This window comes from Spea bombifrons, chromosome 12 (assembly GCF_027358695.1).
Source record: "Spea bombifrons isolate aSpeBom1 chromosome 12, aSpeBom1.2.pri, whole genome shotgun sequence".
NCBI lineage: Eukaryota > Metazoa > Chordata > Amphibia > Anura > Pelobatidae > Spea > Spea bombifrons.
The window spans coordinates 12,482,266-12,502,178 of NC_071098.1; the positions used below are offsets into that span (position 1 = coordinate 12,482,266).

Consider the following 19,913-nt stretch of genomic DNA (forward strand, 5'->3'; position numbering starts at 1 on the left):
GATACAGCTACTGTGCTTTTATATAACATGTCCTGCAACTGGACCAGCCGGAGCTTGTGACCTCTGAGCTCAAACAGCAAACCTATTCAGCTGTGCTCTGCTGACCTGGCTTTCTTGTTTCATTAGATAACAATCTGTTCGCTGCTGACTGTTTAACCAGAGGCCCTGTTTGAGATACCTTTAATTATCAGCAACATGAGCAGAATGCCTTCAGATCCCCCTGCCTTCCAACCCGAATGCACATTACAGAAGTGGTGGGAATGTAAAATCTAATAAAAAGTGGACTTTTTCTTTCTACTATGTGCCCTACATGTATAGAGACAAAGATGGGGAATAAGGTAAGTGCAACGAGTAAGAATATTTCTAAGAATATTTGTATTACTAATTTAAAGTCTATGTAGCTTTAAACATTTATAAAACGTATTTTAGTGTTTATAATAAGAAGATGCAAAATTCTCAATTCAAACATTTCAGTTTTACAAGATATGGATACAAGGATACGAAATAAGTAAACAAATTAAGTAAAATTTTGCTAAGTCTCATTCTGTATGTAAAATGATGTAATTAATCCCAGAAGTAGTATTTGGTATATGTTTATGAAGTGATTGTATGATATATACGTTATTTCTCACATTTTGTCCATGAGATTCAAAAAAATACTTTTAAGAGTCTTTTGGGCAGATTGAGAGTATCATGGGCCTGGTGCTGAGGATTAATCGAAACTCCTCGGCATTGATGTGTACCGGATAAAGAAGACAATAGTGCTCGGCAGATAATATAGGGTAGAATTTAATGTGATTGGAAAATGATGGGATTGGGAGTACATCAGTACACTAAAAAAGGCATCATACACGGGACATCTGAAGTCACATTTTAGTACCACTGATCCTTTTTAATAAAATATGCAGATTGAAATAGAGTAAATAACACAAAACCTCTCACTGATTCCTGGGCCTAGAAGGTTTTGTCCTCTGAAGTGACTACAAATTCAGGAGGGCGTTTTATCTCTGGATAAGTAAAAATTAAATAGTAATTTATTCCTACGATAAAGTACCAGGAAACAGATAACCAAATACACACCAGGACAGGCTCTGCCACACCGACACCCAAACACACACCAGGACAGGCTCTGCAACATCGACACCCAAACACACACCAGGACAGGCTCTGCAACATCGACACCCAAACACACACCAGGACAGGCTCTGCAACACCGACACCCAAACACACACACACCAGAACAGGCAATGCCACACCCACACACAAACACACACACACCAGGACAGGCTCTGCAACACCGACACCCAACCACACCAGAACAGGCTCTGCCACACCGACACACAAACACACACACCAGGACAGGCTCTGCAACACCGACACCCAAATACACACACCAGGACAGGTTCTGCAACACCGACACCCAACCACACACACCAGAACAGGCTCTGCCACACCGACACACAAACACACCAGGACAGGCTCTGCCACACCGACACACAAACACACCAGGACAGGCTCTGCCACACCAACACCCAAACATACACACATCAGGACAGGCTCTGCCACACAATACCCAAACACACACACCAGGACAGGCTCTGCCACACTGACATCTGGACGGGCTAAGCTACAAAAAAAAAGTATTTTCCGTACTGCTTTGTCGTGGACTCCCACTTTTGTGTTTTTGCCCCCTTGTGTATCGCCCCCAGCAGCAATATGTGTATTTATGCCCCCAGTCTGCCCCTCGCTTTAGTATTGATTTATGTAAATGCCCCAGCTGCCCCGTCTGGGGTATTGATGCCACCAGCCCAGATAAAATACTGCCCTGCAGTATGGGGGATGTATATCTAGCTAGTTGGTTCGAGGCAGGATTTTATCTGGGCTGGTCAGCAATATGTAAAAGTTATGTGTCCTGGAAAACATGGCTGATGTGGTCTCCCTTGTGTACTGCCAGCTAGCCCCACATTTTATATTTATCCCACCCCCCCTTTAGTATTGATTTATGTGATGCCCCCAGCCAGCACCCCTTGTGAATTAATGCCCCCATACCATTGCATATTGCCCCCTTTGGTATCATGTCAGCCAGTTTAATAAACTGCTGAAAGCTGTGATGGTGATGCTATACCTTTTATATACTGTTCAGCCCAACTGCATACAGATTTCTAGATATGATAACAACTTCCAGTTGAATCTTCAATAATATAACATGCTTGACTCTCACATTTTCCCTCCAGAGCCATGGATCCTTGCCAAAAATTAGCATCAAAGAAGATTTGGAGAACATGGAAACCTCTGTTAAAACAGGTAGAATCATTCATAAATCAGAAGCGTTTGATTTGTTCCTGTATAAACTGAATAGCCATTGAAAACATTTCTCCTTGCATGTAAGATCAGTCTGACATATTGGAGCAGCCTCCCCACTGAAACAAATGCCAAGCCAAAACTAGAGCTGACTGGCAGTAAGAATATCACAAAGCAAGAGATGTGTTTGGCATAACACAACTCCTGCAAGGCAAATAGTAAGTGGGGTAGTGAAAGGGGCAAATTGGGGGGGTTCAGTAGAATCTCTATGTAGATTTGCAAGAGGGACATCTTAAATAAAAGGTACCATGCCATCAATAAAGTGCATATGATGGCTGGTGTGTCCCTTTAATGTCTTTGTGAGAGATGCACTCAAAGGCGGTCTGGCACCTTTATGCCTTGGGAAGGTATGCAGGAAAGGCTGAGTTACCCCCCCCCCCCATTGCCCCTTCTTCTGAGAGATCAAAAGAAGACAGGTAGATTTGAGTATCATCTACATAATGATGATATTGGAATCCAGAGGAAACAGAAAGATTAAATAGGTGGGTAACTGATTGACAAATGAGGGGGGAGAGAGATGTGATGGTCAAGGGGACAGGTTTTTAGGTGACAGGAAGAAAGAAGAGTGGCTAGCTCTTCTTTAGTTGTAGGGGAAAAGACAGTTAGTATGCGATGAGCAGGGGGGTGATGGTGTAGGAGGGGGTTGCAAAGACACTGTCTTTGAAGTGGGCAGCAAGATCTTGGGCAGTGAGAGAGGTTTGTGGTGTGGGTATGGAGGGACAGAGAAGGGAGTTGAAGGTAGAAATAAAGGTGTTGTGGGTTGGAAGAAAGGGAGTGAATCATGAATTTGTAGAGAATAAAGTCTTCGCTCGATTTTCTGAAGTAGCGTTCAGCTGTGCAGCAGCACTTCTGAAGAAAGCATGCAATTCTAAAATGCCATGATTGGCGTCTCAGTTGTTGAGGGTAACGTAGGAGCTGTCGAGATGAGACAAGTGTATTGTTATAAAAAGAGGCTGCTGTGTCTGGACAGGAAAGGATTAATAAGGAAGGTAAGAGGTTCCAGTGAAGCTGACACTTTAAAGGGTATTGTCTGGCAGCAGTCTTTAAATATAAGGTGAGAGCTGCAAAGTTGTTTTGTTATAGTAGATATGTTTGTTCAAGAGGACCTTTTTGGACAGCAATCCAACAGTTTGCATTGTAAATGTATTTTAGTTATGATTACTAATTAACCAGGGCCTGCATAGATCCAGAACACTTAAATTGTCAACTTTTAACATAATGTTGACATCTCTGGAAGCTACCAAAGTTGTTTTTTAATTACCACTGGAATTTTCAGAAGACTCAATGGGTTCATTTTAATTACCTATTTAACAAATTAGGTAAATATTTTCAAATCATAAAATAAAGCATTAATTATACTGATTGTCGAGGTTTATGTAGTGCAGGTGTAAGCAAGAATTACATTTAATGTGTACTGAAAGGACAATACAGTATGTTGAAACAGTGTTTGTGTTTGTTGTCTTTTGATAAGGTCAACTTATACCATTTGAAACATTTTGGTGTTTTCTGCAAAAAAACATCACTTCACAATTAAATCTAATGGAAAAAATATACTATGGTTCAACATTTTGAGGTCAATTAGCCGTTTTCATGGAAAACAACAACATTTCATTAGCTAACACAACATGCCATTGGAAGTCAGGAGTGATGGTTACTGATGAACGGCCTCTGTACGCATATGAAGCTATTGCATTAAAAATCAGCTGTTTCCAGCTACAATAGTAATTTACAACATTAACAACGTCTACAGTGTATTTTTTATCCATTTGATGTTATTTTAATGGACAAAATGTGCTTTTCTTTCAAGAATGAAATGTAATGACAAATTGTGGTGTATTTGTCTACATTAAACACAATGCTGTATACATTCATGTAGGTTAGCATTGACAAACACCTGTTTTTTCTTCATTAAAGCTGATTCTGAGATGATTCTTTATGGCAATGCTAATGAAGCCCGTTCCTCCAGTCACTTTTATGAATCTGTGTTTCAGGCTGAGCGATTAAGACTGAACCATTCACATATAATGTTGGGTTGTGTGTGTCTGTTACGCTTGGCGAAGACATGTTACCAGGAACTGTAAATGAATACATAAAGTGTATACATGGCAGGTAGTAGAATTTGTACATGAAAAGAGGTAAAATACTAGCATTTAACATACCTAGTTTTCAAAAATATATTGCTTGATGGGGTAAATTGAATTGGTCATCTTCAAACATGTCCCAAATAGGACATGGGCACATGATGACCAGATTTGACAAAATGGTTTTGAAAAAAGAATATGCTACCTGTACTTTTTGCCCTATACAACAAACAGAGCATTGGGTATTTTGAAACACAGGACAAACATTAGACTCATTAGCTTTTTTTCTATTTTACTTCATAGTTTATTTTTTATAGTAAATTAAATAAAGATAAGAAATTAGTAAATTACCAAAGTAATGGTATCAAAGAAAGCCTAAGATAAACAATATATAATGTGTGTGAATGAGAAATGAGAGAGAAGAAAATTACAGCTAAACATGGGCACAAAAAAATAAAGAAAAAGCTTGGTCCTTAAGGGGTTAACATTCCATTACCAGCAAAGATTTGTATCACTAGACATTGGAGGAAATAACCTTATGGCTGGAGATAACTGGTCAAATTAAAACTCCAAAACTGACTCATTGGATACAAAGGGAAAAAACTGAACAAAATATTGCATATAGATTTAACAGCTTTATGAGATACTGTACCCATGATCCAAACCAGAATATATATATATATATATATATATATATATATATATATATATATATATATTTTATTTTTTTTGACATATATGTGAATTTTATTACTACCTTAAGATATTTTAGCATGCCAAAACTAATGCCTTGTTTTTACCACAGGAAAAGCTGGTGCTGCTCCCTGCGGTGTGCAGAAGAGCCTGGTCCTGCTGATCATTGTAGGCGCCCTTGCAGGGATGGCTGTCGGAATTTACTTTCTAGGTACATTTATTTTTCATTAAACAGTATGCGGTTGTGGTATCAGAAAGCTAACAATATGTTGTGCTTTAAAATTTTTATATATCAGCCGTAGATTTTCTTGAAGCCTTTGATACTGCATGTACTTACTTACTTACATCACTAAACCTGTAAAAACATGTAAACATAAATCTCTTTGTACACAATGCAGTAGGTGTACAAACTATACTAAGGAAGACATTGTATGCAGTGCTTTTTATAAGAAGTCCAGCACAGTAACACTTTAGAACACAACTTATTTCAAGATTTAACTACTTTTATTTGTATCTTTATGTGGGGATTAAGTATTTAGACAACCCTTACCCCAGCTTTGGTTATAAAAGGAGGCTATTGAGAATGTTTGTTTGAAAAACTATAATGCAGTACCGGCTGCTAATACATGTAGGCATTGCAGACATAGGTGCGAAGATGGATCGTACTGCTGAGCTGCTAGAAGAGCAAAACACAACAGAATAGAATTTGATGGCGGCTTGAATTTATTCTGTCGATTTGTTCTACATGCTGTATGACCTCAAACTTTAGTTGATCCTTGGACTCACAGTTTAAAAATACTATACTGCTTGAAGGCATTTCTTAAACAAAAAATTTAATAATGACAGGAAGACATTGTATAAAACTTACGTTGTAGGAAAATACCAAGTTGAAAAATGATGCCACTAAACACAGTTTTTGTGCTATCCATACAGATTAGCAGATACTCTGATCAGCCATAACATTGTGGCCACCTGCTTAATATTGTGTAGGTCCCCCTTTTGCCACCAGTCGCCTAGCCATTGCAATTTGGCCCTTGTAGAACCTTACTCATTTTTCCTGCTTCTTACACATCAACTTTGAAGACCAAATGGTCACTTGCTGCCTAATATATCCCACCCACTGACAGGTGCCACGATATCAAGATTATCCGTGTAATTCACTTCACCTGTCAGTGGTCATAATGTTATGGCTGATCAGTATAAATCCCATTTTATTCTAAAATAATCTTAGATGCTGGGTAACCTCAGAGTTGATTAACATAAAGTATTACAAATGTAGCCAATCTTTCCCTATTTTACTATAGTGTCCTAATTTTCTTCCCTCGATAACTTGCCCTAGAATCATAGTTGGATGTTAAAGGAAGAAAGCCATAACATTTATCATTGTATTGTGTGTGGCAGATCCAGCTCGTAGCGCTATTTAAACCCAGGTCTCACAAAAATGCCAAATTCACTAAACTGTGTTTTAACATTGTTGATTGGTTCCTGAGACATGAAACTAGTATTAACACTGGTGAAGTGTTATGTGCTTTAGTGCAATGCATAGCTTGGGTAAACTCATCAGGAGAGAAGGAACAACAAAATTAGGATAGGCTTATGTGCTCCCTCAACACACAAACACCCCTCCATCACTGGGCCATTGCGATCCTATGTAAAGATGGCTTGGCCTTGTTAACCCACTCAGATTATGTTTTGCTATATCAATTTCTCTGAGCATCCGCTGCTTAGAATAAAATGTAGATGTTTTTCCCAAGGAAATACAATTAAAGAGTGTCCACCAAGTCCTTCAGCACAGTGGCAGATATCATTTAACATTGCAAAATCATACCAAGGGAATTAGAAGAACTTTGTTATTATCAGATGCTGACCAACTATGGTTTGTTTTCAAACCAGTATATATTACATATATTCATTGAAATGGCTTCATAGTCAAAGTTCAAAAGAAAATATCTCAGAACTTCTTCTTCAAAAAAAATCTTCATTTAAGTAACAGAGGAACGCATTTTTGGTGAGGATGGATGTCATTTCTCTCTCATTTTATATAAAATGGTTCTACAGCATGAATAATGTAGTTTATTTTTATTGTTTTGCACAAGAAGGAACAGCTGAAGTACATTGAACTTGCACGTTTTTTCCATTTTCTCTTAGATTTAGCAATGAAAACACAGATCCCTTCACTGCTAATGAGACCTCTGTAGAGAGATGATGGTTGGTTCAGTTAAACCCTTTGCCAAAGTCAACACGGAACTAAACAAGCAGTGGAGTCATCAATGCCTAAATTGCTTACATTTTAGCTTCACTGCTGCAAATGCTTTACAGAAATGTATTCTTTTAGGAATTAGGTGCAAGTATAAAATATTAACTGCATTTTTTACATGTTTTCAGTGCAATATTTCATGAGACCCCACGTTTACCAAAGCTCTGTTCCTTTGCAAGATGCTGAGGTGACTGCTCGCTGCAATGACACAGACAATGAAGTTGCCACTCTCCCAGCTAGAAAAGGTTTGTAGTTCACTATTGCATTGATTGATTTTGTATGAGAAAACAAAATGACTGTTTACTTTTCAAATGAATACACAGTAATGCCAAATGTATCTGAATTCTAATATTATAAGATTAAACATTGTGGTGTTTCTTTTAGCGAGGTTCATACCTTTCAGATAGTCGACCAGAGGTCTGATGACCAGGATATTCATTGGGCTGATTCTCAAGATTCCTTTGCTTTGATTCTACAAATGCAATAGTTGAAAAAGTTGTTTATTTAAGAATTAAAAGCATAAGCTTATGCACTGAGATTGTGCCAACACAGAAACATATAAAAACAGATTGTAATGAATTTTCTGGGTCTAATCATTCATGTCAAGTTTAATCATGACCAGTCTGACACAATTCACTAAACTGGAGCAACTCGTATTCCCTCTAGATTGTAAGCTTGCGATCTGGGCCCTTTACCTCACGTTTCAGTCTTATTTTGTCCGTAACTTCCCTTCTTGTGCTCTGTACTAAAGCGCTGCATTTTGTTAACGCTATATAAATAAATGGTAGTAGCAATTATAATAATAATAATAATAATATATGCTGAGGTTAACTCAACTAGGAATTCCACCAGTTTTCTGGAAGGTTTAACTTGACTGCAAATTCAGTAGAAAAAAGATGGATACATGCTCCAATGTGAAAAAAACAATTTGACTCCTCCAAAGAGACTAGTTGACCCAGAACTATATTCAAACTCAAGAGATGTCAATTCTAACTCAACCCAAGTCAACTGTTAACTTGATATTTCAATCTGAACAACACTTAAGTCAACCGCATCTCATCGTTGCTGTTCAAGCATATCCAAGCTATCTCTGTAACTCTATTAACACCTCTGACTTAAATTATGTTAATAGTTATAGAAGGTGGTGAGGTGCCTTTTGGGTCTAAGTAGGCTCATAAGTATAAGTACATGCCACATTTCCCTTAAATTTGTGGACAATTGGCAAAGATAAGTATAAGTGATGAGGAGTTGAGAATGATTTATCCTAAAGGGTCATCAATCACATCTCACACAGGTCAACAGTGTCACTACAAAAAGAAAAATATCCAGAGTAGATATATCAAGTAGATATAAGCATCTGTTCAAGCTTTTTTATTTTACTACTAGCATTACGATTGTAAGTAAAATAATTCAACTGTTATACTGCTATTAAGTTTCAATAGGAAAGAAATTCATCTTTGGTGTGTTGTAGGGAACAAAAAAAGGCATTTAATAAACTGTTTTGCATCTCCTCAGTTCAACTTGTCCTGGGATCCTATTGTCCTATTGGGTGTACAATAGATATAATAGCCTTACAGAAAACGTGTTTAGATTTTAGCTGTTTTACACTGTAGTATATATGGGACGGGGTTTTTTTCTTTTCTGTTTTAAGCAGCTGCATTACATATAAAATATCACTTGAAGAGTATAATGCATTGCTCAAAAAGAACACCAACTTTATTACTGAGCAACTCATCTGGGGGTTTTAAACAAGCCTCTGGTCACATAGAAGTGTTTGAGCCAGTTGATGATATGATTTGGATTGACAGGAAGGTTAGTAGAGATATGGTTAAGCTTCAGTTTCTACACAATAAAAGTACCAGTATCAGGAATCCTTCTTTAATAAATGATTTCAGTATCTTTCAGAATAAATACAGAAACCTTCTTGTTGGAAGTGCAGGTGCAAGACAGACAAGAATGGCTTCCAACATGTCATGAGAGATGGAATTCAGCTTGGGGGACTTACATATGCCGACATCTGGGATTCATCAGGTAGTCTCCATCTTGTTCAAATTCTCCAAATATTTAGTGATATTTCCATATTCTATTACTATTACAGTGAAGTATATCATTAAGGCAGATATGTAGATAAACATTACAGATGATCAGCCATGCATTTCACTCTTCTGGTTCATTGCTTCTTAAGTTTTACTCAAAACTTTCATGAACAAAGTCCATTGAGGAACACAGAAACACAAATGGTTTCTTTCCTAAAGAAAGAGAAGATTTACCAACAAAGTCCTTGTGGTAGATAAACAAACTATATCATCAAGAACAGAAGACAGAACACATGAAAGTGAGACATAGCCCTAGTCAATAACCTATGTACATTCAATTTGCAGAATGTAAACCAAAGATGTAAACAAAATGATCAGCCAACATACAATGTTAATCATATCATAGCCTTGCATTTAATCAGAAGAATCATTGCGTTGGCTGGGAAGGTACAACCCAAGAGGCAGCTGAGATCTGTGCCTTCTATAATGCCCTCGGTAAATAATATCATTCTACAACTATTAGAGGCAGCAAGTCACTAGATCTGTATTATAAGAGCACACATTTTTACTTTATCTGCTGTCTCCCACCACAGAAGAATAAGCACAGGAGGCCATAAACAGCACTACTAATAATATTCTTAAGCTTCGCAAGTTTATAATTAATATGAAGTGCAAAGTCAACATGTATATTGATTTTTGTTCTTATTTCAATGAAGGTTGATGCATCACAGAAGTGTGAACATGACAAATGTCAGTTTAAATCAAAGCCAGGAATTTGTCCAAGTTCCCCCCGGTCAGACCGCTGCAACAGAGCATATGTGGCAAACTAGGTAATTAGACATAAATGGCATACAAATGACACAACCAGGCCAATAATGCACTTTAAAGACACAAGAGGAGATGCCTACTACCAGAGATGACCTCTAAAAGTACATCACATCTCTGTCTTTCGTTTGAATGCAAAGACGGACTAAGAGCTAGGTTTTACGGCAGCATAGAAGCTATTCTGGATAACTAGTTTCTGCATGGAACACATTTCTGCTTCTACATTAGTTTTGTTTGTGTCGTTTATGCACATTGTGCAAGGGTATTACTCAGGTACTCTAGGCTTTTCTCACTTTGACTAATATGTTTGTTTTAGAATTTAACAGTGACAGCAATCCTTTTCAGGTTTATGTTTACTTTTGTTTTGCAGGCGCGGATGTATTTCTGGCCATATTGTAGGAATTATGTGTTCAGGTTAGTGCCGACGTATTTGATTCCACAATTACTTTTAGGATTACACTGTGGTTTTCTCTTTAAAGGTAAATGCATGGCAGAGGCTTTCTCTCCCTGTCGCCCCAGATCTTTGGCTTGCAAGAGATGTATTTAGCCAAACACATTTCCTGCTTACTAGGGCCTACGCACGGTATACTCATGACCTGCCAATTGAAGCACTGGCTACCAAGTGTTTCATGGGATCTAATGAGAGCCCCCCTCCATACACACAAATACATATGGGCAGAAACACTGCCACTGATTTTTAATGGGAGTGATTGGCTGCCTCAAGCCAGCCGGTTAGTCTTGATGTAAAGCATCAGCCCTTAATCAGTCCTTGGTCTCATCTTAGGTTGAAAATAGTCATATGCCTATTCTATGCATGTTTAAATTCCTTTGTTGCTTCTATCACTCCTGCTGGGAGACTGTCTAAAGTATCTGCCATCCTCTCAGTAAAGTTCTTAATATCAAGTGTGCATGGCTTAATCTGTGGCACTTAAAGGGTTAGTGACACCTTCAGGAATATGAGATGTTTGCTGGTGTCTCCCCCAAAACTCTTTAGGTTTTTTTTATTTTTTTTTATCTAAAACAAGCAAATGTTAACGCAGATTTAACCAATATATTGCTATTTACATGTTTTGTCAGTCTAATTAAATGTGCCAGTAGGTATCTATACGGAAAACCACAGGACCTTCCTACATCATTCCCTTAAAGACGTTAAAGACAGCCCTATGCATAAGTATCACTTACAATTCTAAAAAAATTTGTAAAACACTGTAGACAGGGCACTAACACAACAATGTCCAAGCATGAGCGGAAATGGATAGTCAGTGAATAAAGCTAGGTGGCCATACATATGATGGGCAGGTGCAGTCTGGCCCAAGAGGCAGGGGTGCAATTGCCCCCAGAGCAGGTCCAAAATCATTCAAAAAGGGCCAGTTTGAATTAGTGTGGCACAGCCTGGCCCGTGACCCTCCAGCCGGGCTGCTACAAACAAGGCTCCAAGTAAGGTAAAGTGGAAAAAGAGTGAGAGGGTAAGGTAGTTATGGAGGGAGTATGTATGTATGTATGCATGCATGTTAGAGTGAGATTGTATGTGTAAGTGTGTGTTAGCATGAGTGTTTGTGAATGTGAGCTTGTATGTGCAATTGTGTGTTAGAGGGAGTATAAGTGTGTAAGCGTGAGTATATATGAGTGTTAGCATGAGTGTGTAAGTTTGTGTATGAGAGTAGGGTGACCACATGGGCCATTTTTCCAGGACACACAAGTTTTTCATATTGATGACCAGCAGAGGTAAAGTGCAGCCCTGTAGTATGTGGGATGTAAAGACTAATGGAAGAGAAGCAGTCAGTTATACACCCCCCACACTGCAGGGCAGCATTTCATCTGGGCTGGTCAGGAATATGTAAATATGATATGTGTCCTGGAAAAAAGGCAGATCTGGTCACCCTTTGTGAGAGTGTGTGTCCTCCGCTCATGGGGGTACATGGGTGTATATGGGAACTTTTCAGGGCTGGCTCCCTGGAGTTGTGTTTGACTTCCCTCCTGTGAGTGGAGGTGTGACTGTGACTAGAAGGCAGGGCTAGCTGTGCATAGAGGTGGGGTTTGGCTAACATTAAAGGGGATTAAGTGGGTGGAGGTTAGGCAGGGGTGGGACTTCAGCAAGGCGTGGGTGTAACCAAACACAACCTCCCTGAAAATACTGACCTGAAAACCAAATTACTGGCAATTCAACCCAGAAACTAGGGGTGACACCCAGCAGGTTCCTAGTATGGGCAAATGCCTAACATGACTGATAGATACATACTTCTACTCTCACTTGCCTCGTGTATACATATCCATCATTTCTTTTGAATGTATATCAATATACAGCCCTAAGCTTGATAAACAGAAAACAATATGCAGTTCTGTCACATGTATTTAAGCACGCATGGTTAAGGTGGATTACAGTCATCATTAATGCAATAACTATAGAGTTGTAATAATTGTAATTTTTGTCTTAGTTATCTGCCACATTGATAGATTAACACATACTTTTATTAAAGAATATTACTTGCTGTAAGTGATTCTGTTCTCCATTGCCTTACTGTAGAATGTGGATCTCGCTCTAAATCTTCCCGAATTATTGGGGGAAGTGACGTTGTTTTGGGTCGTTGGCCATGGCTGGTCAGTCTGTATCTTAATGACAGGCATGTCTGCGGTGGATCCATCGTGGCACATCAGTGGATTGTTACTGCAGCACACTGTGTGCACAAGTAAGTAACTCTCGGTGTATATATTCCATGCAGTGAACCCACTTTTATCAAATCTTTAGCAAATCACTGTATTTTCCCGTATATAGGTTATCCGCACTTGCAGTCCGCAGCTTTATATTTGGATTAATTTAATTTATAGGCTGCAAGGTAGTTGTATAACTTGATAAGCTTTGTGGAAATGTGAGACTGATACAAAAGGGCTTTTTTAACACTGAAAGATCTCACTGTAGCCATTGGTGTTGGAACTGGGGCAGAACAGATTCAACCTACAGTATGTAGGACCAACCCAGGGGGCATCAATTGACATTCCAGCCATCATATACTCTTTAATACATATGAGATCTGCCCGGTCTCTTTAAACCCCTGAACAGGGTATTTTCTGCTTTAAGTTATAGGTCTCCTCAGCTGGCCAACTGGTCTGTATATTCAGGAATTGTCAGCCACCTGCCCATGAGACAGAATATCCTGGTTTCTACAGTGGAGAAAATTGTTTACCACCAGAAGTACAATGACAGAAGTCATGATTATGACATCGCCTTAATGAAACTGCAAATTCCTTTAAATTATTCAGGTGAGATTGTTCCACATAAGAGACGTGCAGAATGTAATGGCAATTAAATAAGAATTACAGCGCTTGTAATATTATCTTACCGATTCAAGATAATTACAAACCATTTGAGTATTAGCAGATCTGTAGAGCGAGACATTGCTCACTTTATGCGGCTTATCGCCAGGACCAGGATAGCGAGATACGTGCTGTTCTTATTATTCCTTCATTTGCAGCCGCCGAGGACTCCTGTAATCTACCTGCTTCCCCAGACATCAGAACACTTAACTGGATCCACCTGCGCAGGACAGATTACGGGAACAAGGCGGACGGGGCAGTTCACTTACCAGGACCCTTGTGTGATTATGTTAAAGGGACATTGATGCTTTGTTACCTATACAAAGCCTTCATCTAAACTGCTACCAAACACCAAACATTTTTAATGCTTTCGCACAAGAGACAACATAAAGTAAAACTGATGAACTAATATTATAAAACATCAAAGTGTCCGCATAAAATAACCAACTCAGCATTAACAAACATTCACTAGAACTTCAGAACTAGTGTGGCCATTTACATCTTGCTGTCCACCACCTACTCTTCTCTTTGTTATAGGGAATGTATTATATCATGTAATTGATTTCCTTTTAAGTTTATACACTCCACATACTGCATGTATGTATGTAGCACTATAGGTGGTATCCAGCAACATGCCAAAATGACGTGTGTCCTATATAAATGGGCAGTACGGCAGCCTTACCCTGGACCACATAACGGCGTTAATAGCATTTTTTTTACAATGTCCATTACCTTTCAGTAGTTTTTTACAAAGTAATTACAATGTCCATTACCTTTCAGTAGTCAGGTGTGGGTTGCTGTCTTTGGTAATAGGGAATCGCCTAGAGGCCTGTCAGAATCTGATGTCTGTTGCTTGGAGGGCGGTGTAGAAATGCACAGGACCTCAAAGTTTCTCACAATCAACCGGCTGCAATTCCGTTTAAGATTTTTAATTTAAAACAGCAGGGCAGAAATTAACCTGCCCAAGATGGCAAGATTTCTGTGGATTTGCAGCAGGGTCTCCTCATTAGGAATTTGTCATTTAACTCATCCCTGCATGGCCTCATTTTCTGATTGGTGAAGCAAGAACCAAAATGACACTATTTCTTTAAACGCTTTAATACTTAGAGTATAGGGTACTGCTTTAGCACGCAATCTACCTTAAGTTTTCTACTTTAGTATCCTCTAGTTTGTGTTCTGGGCCTTTAAACGTATCTTGGTTCCAGCCTTTCAGTGTACTGCGTGCACTACTGTCCATTCCTTCCGGCATTTCACTGGCCAAAGACGGACACGTTTTTCAGGCATGGGCTGGATGGTATTACTAGAGAAGAGCCGAGGTTTCTTTTGTGACTTTGTGATACTGATAAATATTTATGTAACTGAATTAGGTACTTACCTTTTTTACACAATACTGCTTGTAAATGCATGGTCTTCTATTTATATATACAGATTATTAGGGCTGTAATACACTGTGATTGACTCATGGCCTCCGAATATTCTAAACTCCTAGATTTACATCTTAATAAGGGACGCTTATGAATACCTACTTATACCAGGCCTAATACATGTTATTCAGCCAATACTAAAACAAAAGAATAGGGTGGCTGAATATATCCCAAAACACATTTTCATTTTGGCTCTTGTGAAAAATGTAATTGGAATATAAATAACATGTTGCTTTATCTGCACAGACAGCGTGCGCCCGGTTTGTCTGCCTCAGTATGGCCGAGAGATTCCTGCGGGGACAGAGTGCTGGGTCGCAGGCTGGGGATACACACATCCAGACAGCAGTAGGTTAACAGCTTGGATCACTAGTGTTATACTATAAAACAGTAGCATGGTTGCCAACAGTCCTGATTTGAGTGAGGTCAGTCCCAACATTTACTGTGAAACACCACAATAGCCCCTTCAATCACGATCTTATTACAAAAGTGCCGAAGCTGACTTTGGAGGCAAAAATCACCAAAACAGCAATTTTCTTTACATTCCGTTTATTACCGGTATCTTGTATCCAAAGTGGGACAATTTGTAAGCGAGGGGCCGGTGATGTATGATCCAACAAATAGAAGCTGAATGCTGGGATGTGACATCATTTAATACATTGCCATGTGGGAGCTTATGGGCTTATGGGATGCCCTGATCTCCTTAACCAGCCCATGATCCATACTGCAAAGGCATGATAATGGGACATTTTGACAGAACAGGGGGGACAGTGCCTGAAAATCACGACAGTCTCACACAAATCAGGACATTTGGAAGGTATGAAAGAAGGAAGAGTTTGCTTAAACTTTTTGGTGGTGGTGGAAGTATCTGCGGCGCATACAGAACTATCATTTCACCTTCATGCTGCTATGAGTGGTATAAAAGTGCCTGTAGTGATGTTAATTCCAGACTCCACGCTCACTTTTCCAACCCTGCACAACCGTATAATTTTATCTTTTAAAAAACCCTAATTCGTATATTTGTTACAAGAAATGGTAATAATTTAGAGCTGTAGGATAATTTTGTTAAGGAAGTAATTTCGGCGGCATATACCTACAGAATGTAAAATCCCCACACCAATTTTATATTTAATTAGTTTCCAATAAGATAAAAAACTGAAAGACTCATTATATGATTGAAAATATTTTCAATGTGATGAAATTGAGTATTAAAATTAAGATTCATATGTTTGATTGTGCTGACCATATTTCAAAAAATAATGTGCAGCAAAAAGAAAACAAGTGTCAATTTGCTTCTTTAACCTTTACAGCACACGTGCCCCAAAGTCTGAAAGAAGCTATGGTTCCCATTATAAGCACCAAGAAATGTAACAGCTCCTGTATCTACGATGGTGACATCACTCCCAGGATGCTTTGCGCGGGATACCTGGATGGCAAGGTTGACGCCTGCCAGGTGAGAGACTGTTACTTAGGTGTTAGCTATGTATCAGAAACAATGCGATTCATTTAGTGTTAGGAGTGTACTGAATACACAAACACGGTTCTTTTTCTTCTCAACTTTATTTAATGCTGAAAGTCTACACTCAAGATCTAAACTTCTTCTCTACTTCTTTCCTATGTAGACTACCTTGCAAAACTATTCAGACCCTATACCCCTTCTCTCATATTATAATACACAAAGGGTGTGTTGAAACCAATTACTGTAAGATGACATTTATTTGGTAAAGTTCTGTAAAGAATAATTTAAAAGATATGACCATCCATGTACTCTGGAAGCTCCAGGTTTATGAAGATGAAATAAATTGCCCTAAAGGACATGCAATTACCTTAGCGTTGCCACTTGTGAACCATCAAAGTTGCTGTCAAATTTAGAGTAAAGAATCTTACTGTTGAAAGATCATCGGTCAGGCTGTGGATCTGAAGGAAATCAAAGAAAGAGCATTACGTAGATATTACATATAAAGTATTAGAAACACACAGATTAGGAGAAAGGGTACGAAGTAATATCCAAGTACTTGAATGACCCAGAGAGAACAGAATTCCGCACTCAAATTAGGATATTTAACAAAGTAGAGGAGGAAAGTTTATTTCAGAGAGGAAATGTTAAAAGAAGAGGTCATAGTTTAAAACTGAATGATTTAGATGTAATGTAAAGAAAACCAGTAGACGAGTAGAGTAAAAAGTTTGACCCATTCACAATATACCGCCCAGATCATATAGCAAGTTGAAGAGGTAGACTGCTTTCTTGCTTGAAGATGGGTATCAACCACCAAGTATGAGAAGCTTGCTCTAAGCCAATCTTGCGGAGTGTGGTAGGGATCAACAGGATCGGAAAAAAGATGTAACCCAGACTCAAATACCAAGGATTGGACAGAACATCAGCTCCTAGAACAGCCGGATGAAATCGTCTAGAAAAGAAGAGTGACCTGCTGGTTGGACCCGGCTGCAATCAGGTCTATTAGCGAGAGACTCTATTTCTCCACTAAGAGTCCGAAGACACTTGGAGCACGCCACCACTCTGCTTGGTCTACCTTTACTCCACTCAAGTAATCCACCAGATAATTCTAAAGTCCTGGAAATTGCCGGCTTATTCCATCAGATATTCCGTTTCTCTCAGAAAACTGAGACTCTTGGTGGCTCCTTGTTTGTTCAGGCAAGCTGCACCCACCCTGTTTTAGATTTGTACTAGAACCCAACGATTCTTGGGTTCCGGTATGGGAAGAGGGCTGAGCCTGAAGAGAGCCATGCTTATAGCACAAAGTTCCAAGAAAATTGGATGACAGGTATCTCAGATGGGGGTTTCACTGACGCTGGAGATGAAAAGGGTTGAGCTGGGCTTCCAGAGAGACTAGGTGCAGTTAGTTCTTGGTCCAGTTGACTAACCAGGCAAATATTTGCAACATCTGAAGGGACTTGTCTATTTATAATCAACACTTTGTGGGAACTTGCAAAAATAAGAATGTTGTCAAGGTAATGGAAAATGCTGATTCCCAAGAGTCTGTGGTAAGCAATGACAGGTACTAGATCTTTGGGAAATGTTCTTGGAGCTGTGCTGAGCCCTGAAATGGAAATTCTGGTCCTTTACTGCAAACCTCAGGAGCTTCCGCTGTGCGGCAAAAAAAGGAATATGAAAATAGGCATACTTTACACAGATGGAGACCAGCCAATCTCCTGGACGGATGACCAAAGTAATGGAGGCCATTGATTCCATTTTTAATTTCCAGATTAACAAGAAGTCATTTAGCTTGTGAAGGTTCTAGAACAGGTCTCCGGTCTCCTTATATTTTCCTCTGTACTTGTCAACAACCCAGGTGTCTGAGTAGAGAAGACAAGATACAACACTTGGGACGTTGACTGGTGCCCTCAACAACCCTTTTGGTAAGGTCATCCAGATCTTTTTCAAACAGTGTTTCACCTTGGAAAGGGAGAGCAAAAAGATTGAACTTGGATGAAAGATCAGCATTCCAGGATCTCAGCCACAGAGCCCTTCTAGCTGCTACAGAGAGAGCCATAGAGAGTGCTAAAAACAAAGATCCATGCAAAAATACACAAGACAAGAAACTAACAAGAATACTCCCACTTAAGGAACATAAAGAAAAAAGACTAACTCGCCAACAAGACTGTAATCCTCCAAAAAAAAACCTGGCATTTGAGATCCACAGCCAACGTCCAAGCAACGTCAAAAACCTGGTTGGTGAAAATCACTAATGCATATTCACCGCAATGAAAGCTAAATACTTCCAACTAAAACATTTACATTTTTATAAATTAAGCAAAATAAAACCAGTCATATTACTATAGTTGATTTTGAGTTAAATTATATTGAATACATACTAATAGGGACAGTTTAATGATCTGATCATATTTGGTAATCCAGACATTAAAAATCAGTATTAGAAATTATTCTGCCAATACATTTTGGGAGATTATTTTTCATCTTTACTACAACGCATTGTCTTTATGAAGTACACATATACTAAATTCCATAAAGTTCCTCTTACAGTTATAAATTCCAAGGGAAATCTCCACATTGAAGCATTCCTTCTTCATCACGCTTCACCATGAATCATATATCATACATGTCTCTAAATGTATTGGTTGCTTACCGGTTGTTAAAGTAGACATTTGTACCATATGACCTTTTTTCCCTTCCCTGACCTTGTTCTTGCAGGGAGACAGTGGAGGGCCCTTAGTATGCCAAATAGACTACAAATGGCGCTTAGTTGGAGTAGTGAGTTGGGGAATGGGTTGTGCAGAGCCCAACCATCCTGGGGTGTACACAAAAATAGCGTCCTTCCTAGACTGGATCCATAATATCATAGAGGTAAGTGAAAGACTAGCTCGTCTTGTACCATTACTCGTATAAGTGATCATATACGCACATTAAACTTATAATTTCTCCTACAAAATAAGATGTTAAAATAACGATTATACTGTGTTACAGGATGACTAAAAGGGATATACCAAGAGCCACATCGTCTGCGCAGATAGATGGATTGAAGAATCCTGCACTGTAAATGAAGTACAGGCATCTTTGTGCTCTGGTCTAAAGATGGATGACCTGAATAGTGGTTAAGCATCTTAAATAACCAAGCTGTGCTACGGCCATCCTCAGAACCTGCCCAGTCAATGTGTAGTCCAAAGGTAACATGCGCCATACGCTCTTTTACAGACCTACAACTATGAGTGGCTCTGCTGATGTTGAAAGACTCGCTTCTCAAGAACAATGGATGCTACACAACTGGCTCAACCTAAAGAGGCAATAATGTTAGAAGTAAAGTTAAGTCTCAGATTCTAGATTAGGGTAAAAGACACCAGCATACAGCTTAAACAGGTACGGGTTAAGATGGCACCACGATAATGACAGCTATGGATATGCGGTTTGAGTTGGTAGTAAAAAGACTCTGGCATGGTGTTGATACAATCT

General features: G+C 39.0%; 1 protein-coding gene across 1 annotated transcript; it reads left to right on the plus strand.

The window, feature by feature from the left end:
• The first annotated feature begins 326 nt into the window (after positions 1-326).
• Positions 327-19,439, plus strand: TMPRSS5 (transmembrane serine protease 5). The gene is made up of 12 exons (XM_053452446.1): positions 327-338; positions 2,235-2,304; positions 7,521-7,637; positions 9,288-9,423; positions 10,145-10,258; positions 10,624-10,667; positions 12,778-12,940; positions 13,330-13,511; positions 15,236-15,334; positions 16,297-16,439; positions 19,158-19,310; positions 19,431-19,439. The coding sequence occupies exons 1-12, from the start codon at positions 327-329 to the stop codon at positions 19,437-19,439; spliced, it is 1,242 nt and encodes a 413-aa protein (XP_053308421.1).
• The last annotated feature ends 474 nt before the right edge of the window (positions 19,440-19,913 follow it).

Bases quoted from the DNA above. Each gene is read 5' to 3' on its own strand.
- TMPRSS5 (XM_053452446.1), top strand. The intron at 7,638-9,287 runs GTTTGTAGTTCA...AAATGATTTCAG, and splicing joins CACTCTCCCAGCTAGAAAAG to TATCTTTCAGAATAAATACA. The intron at 12,941-13,329 runs GTAAGTAACTCT...TTCTGCTTTAAG, and splicing joins GCAGCACACTGTGTGCACAA to TTATAGGTCTCCTCAGCTGG.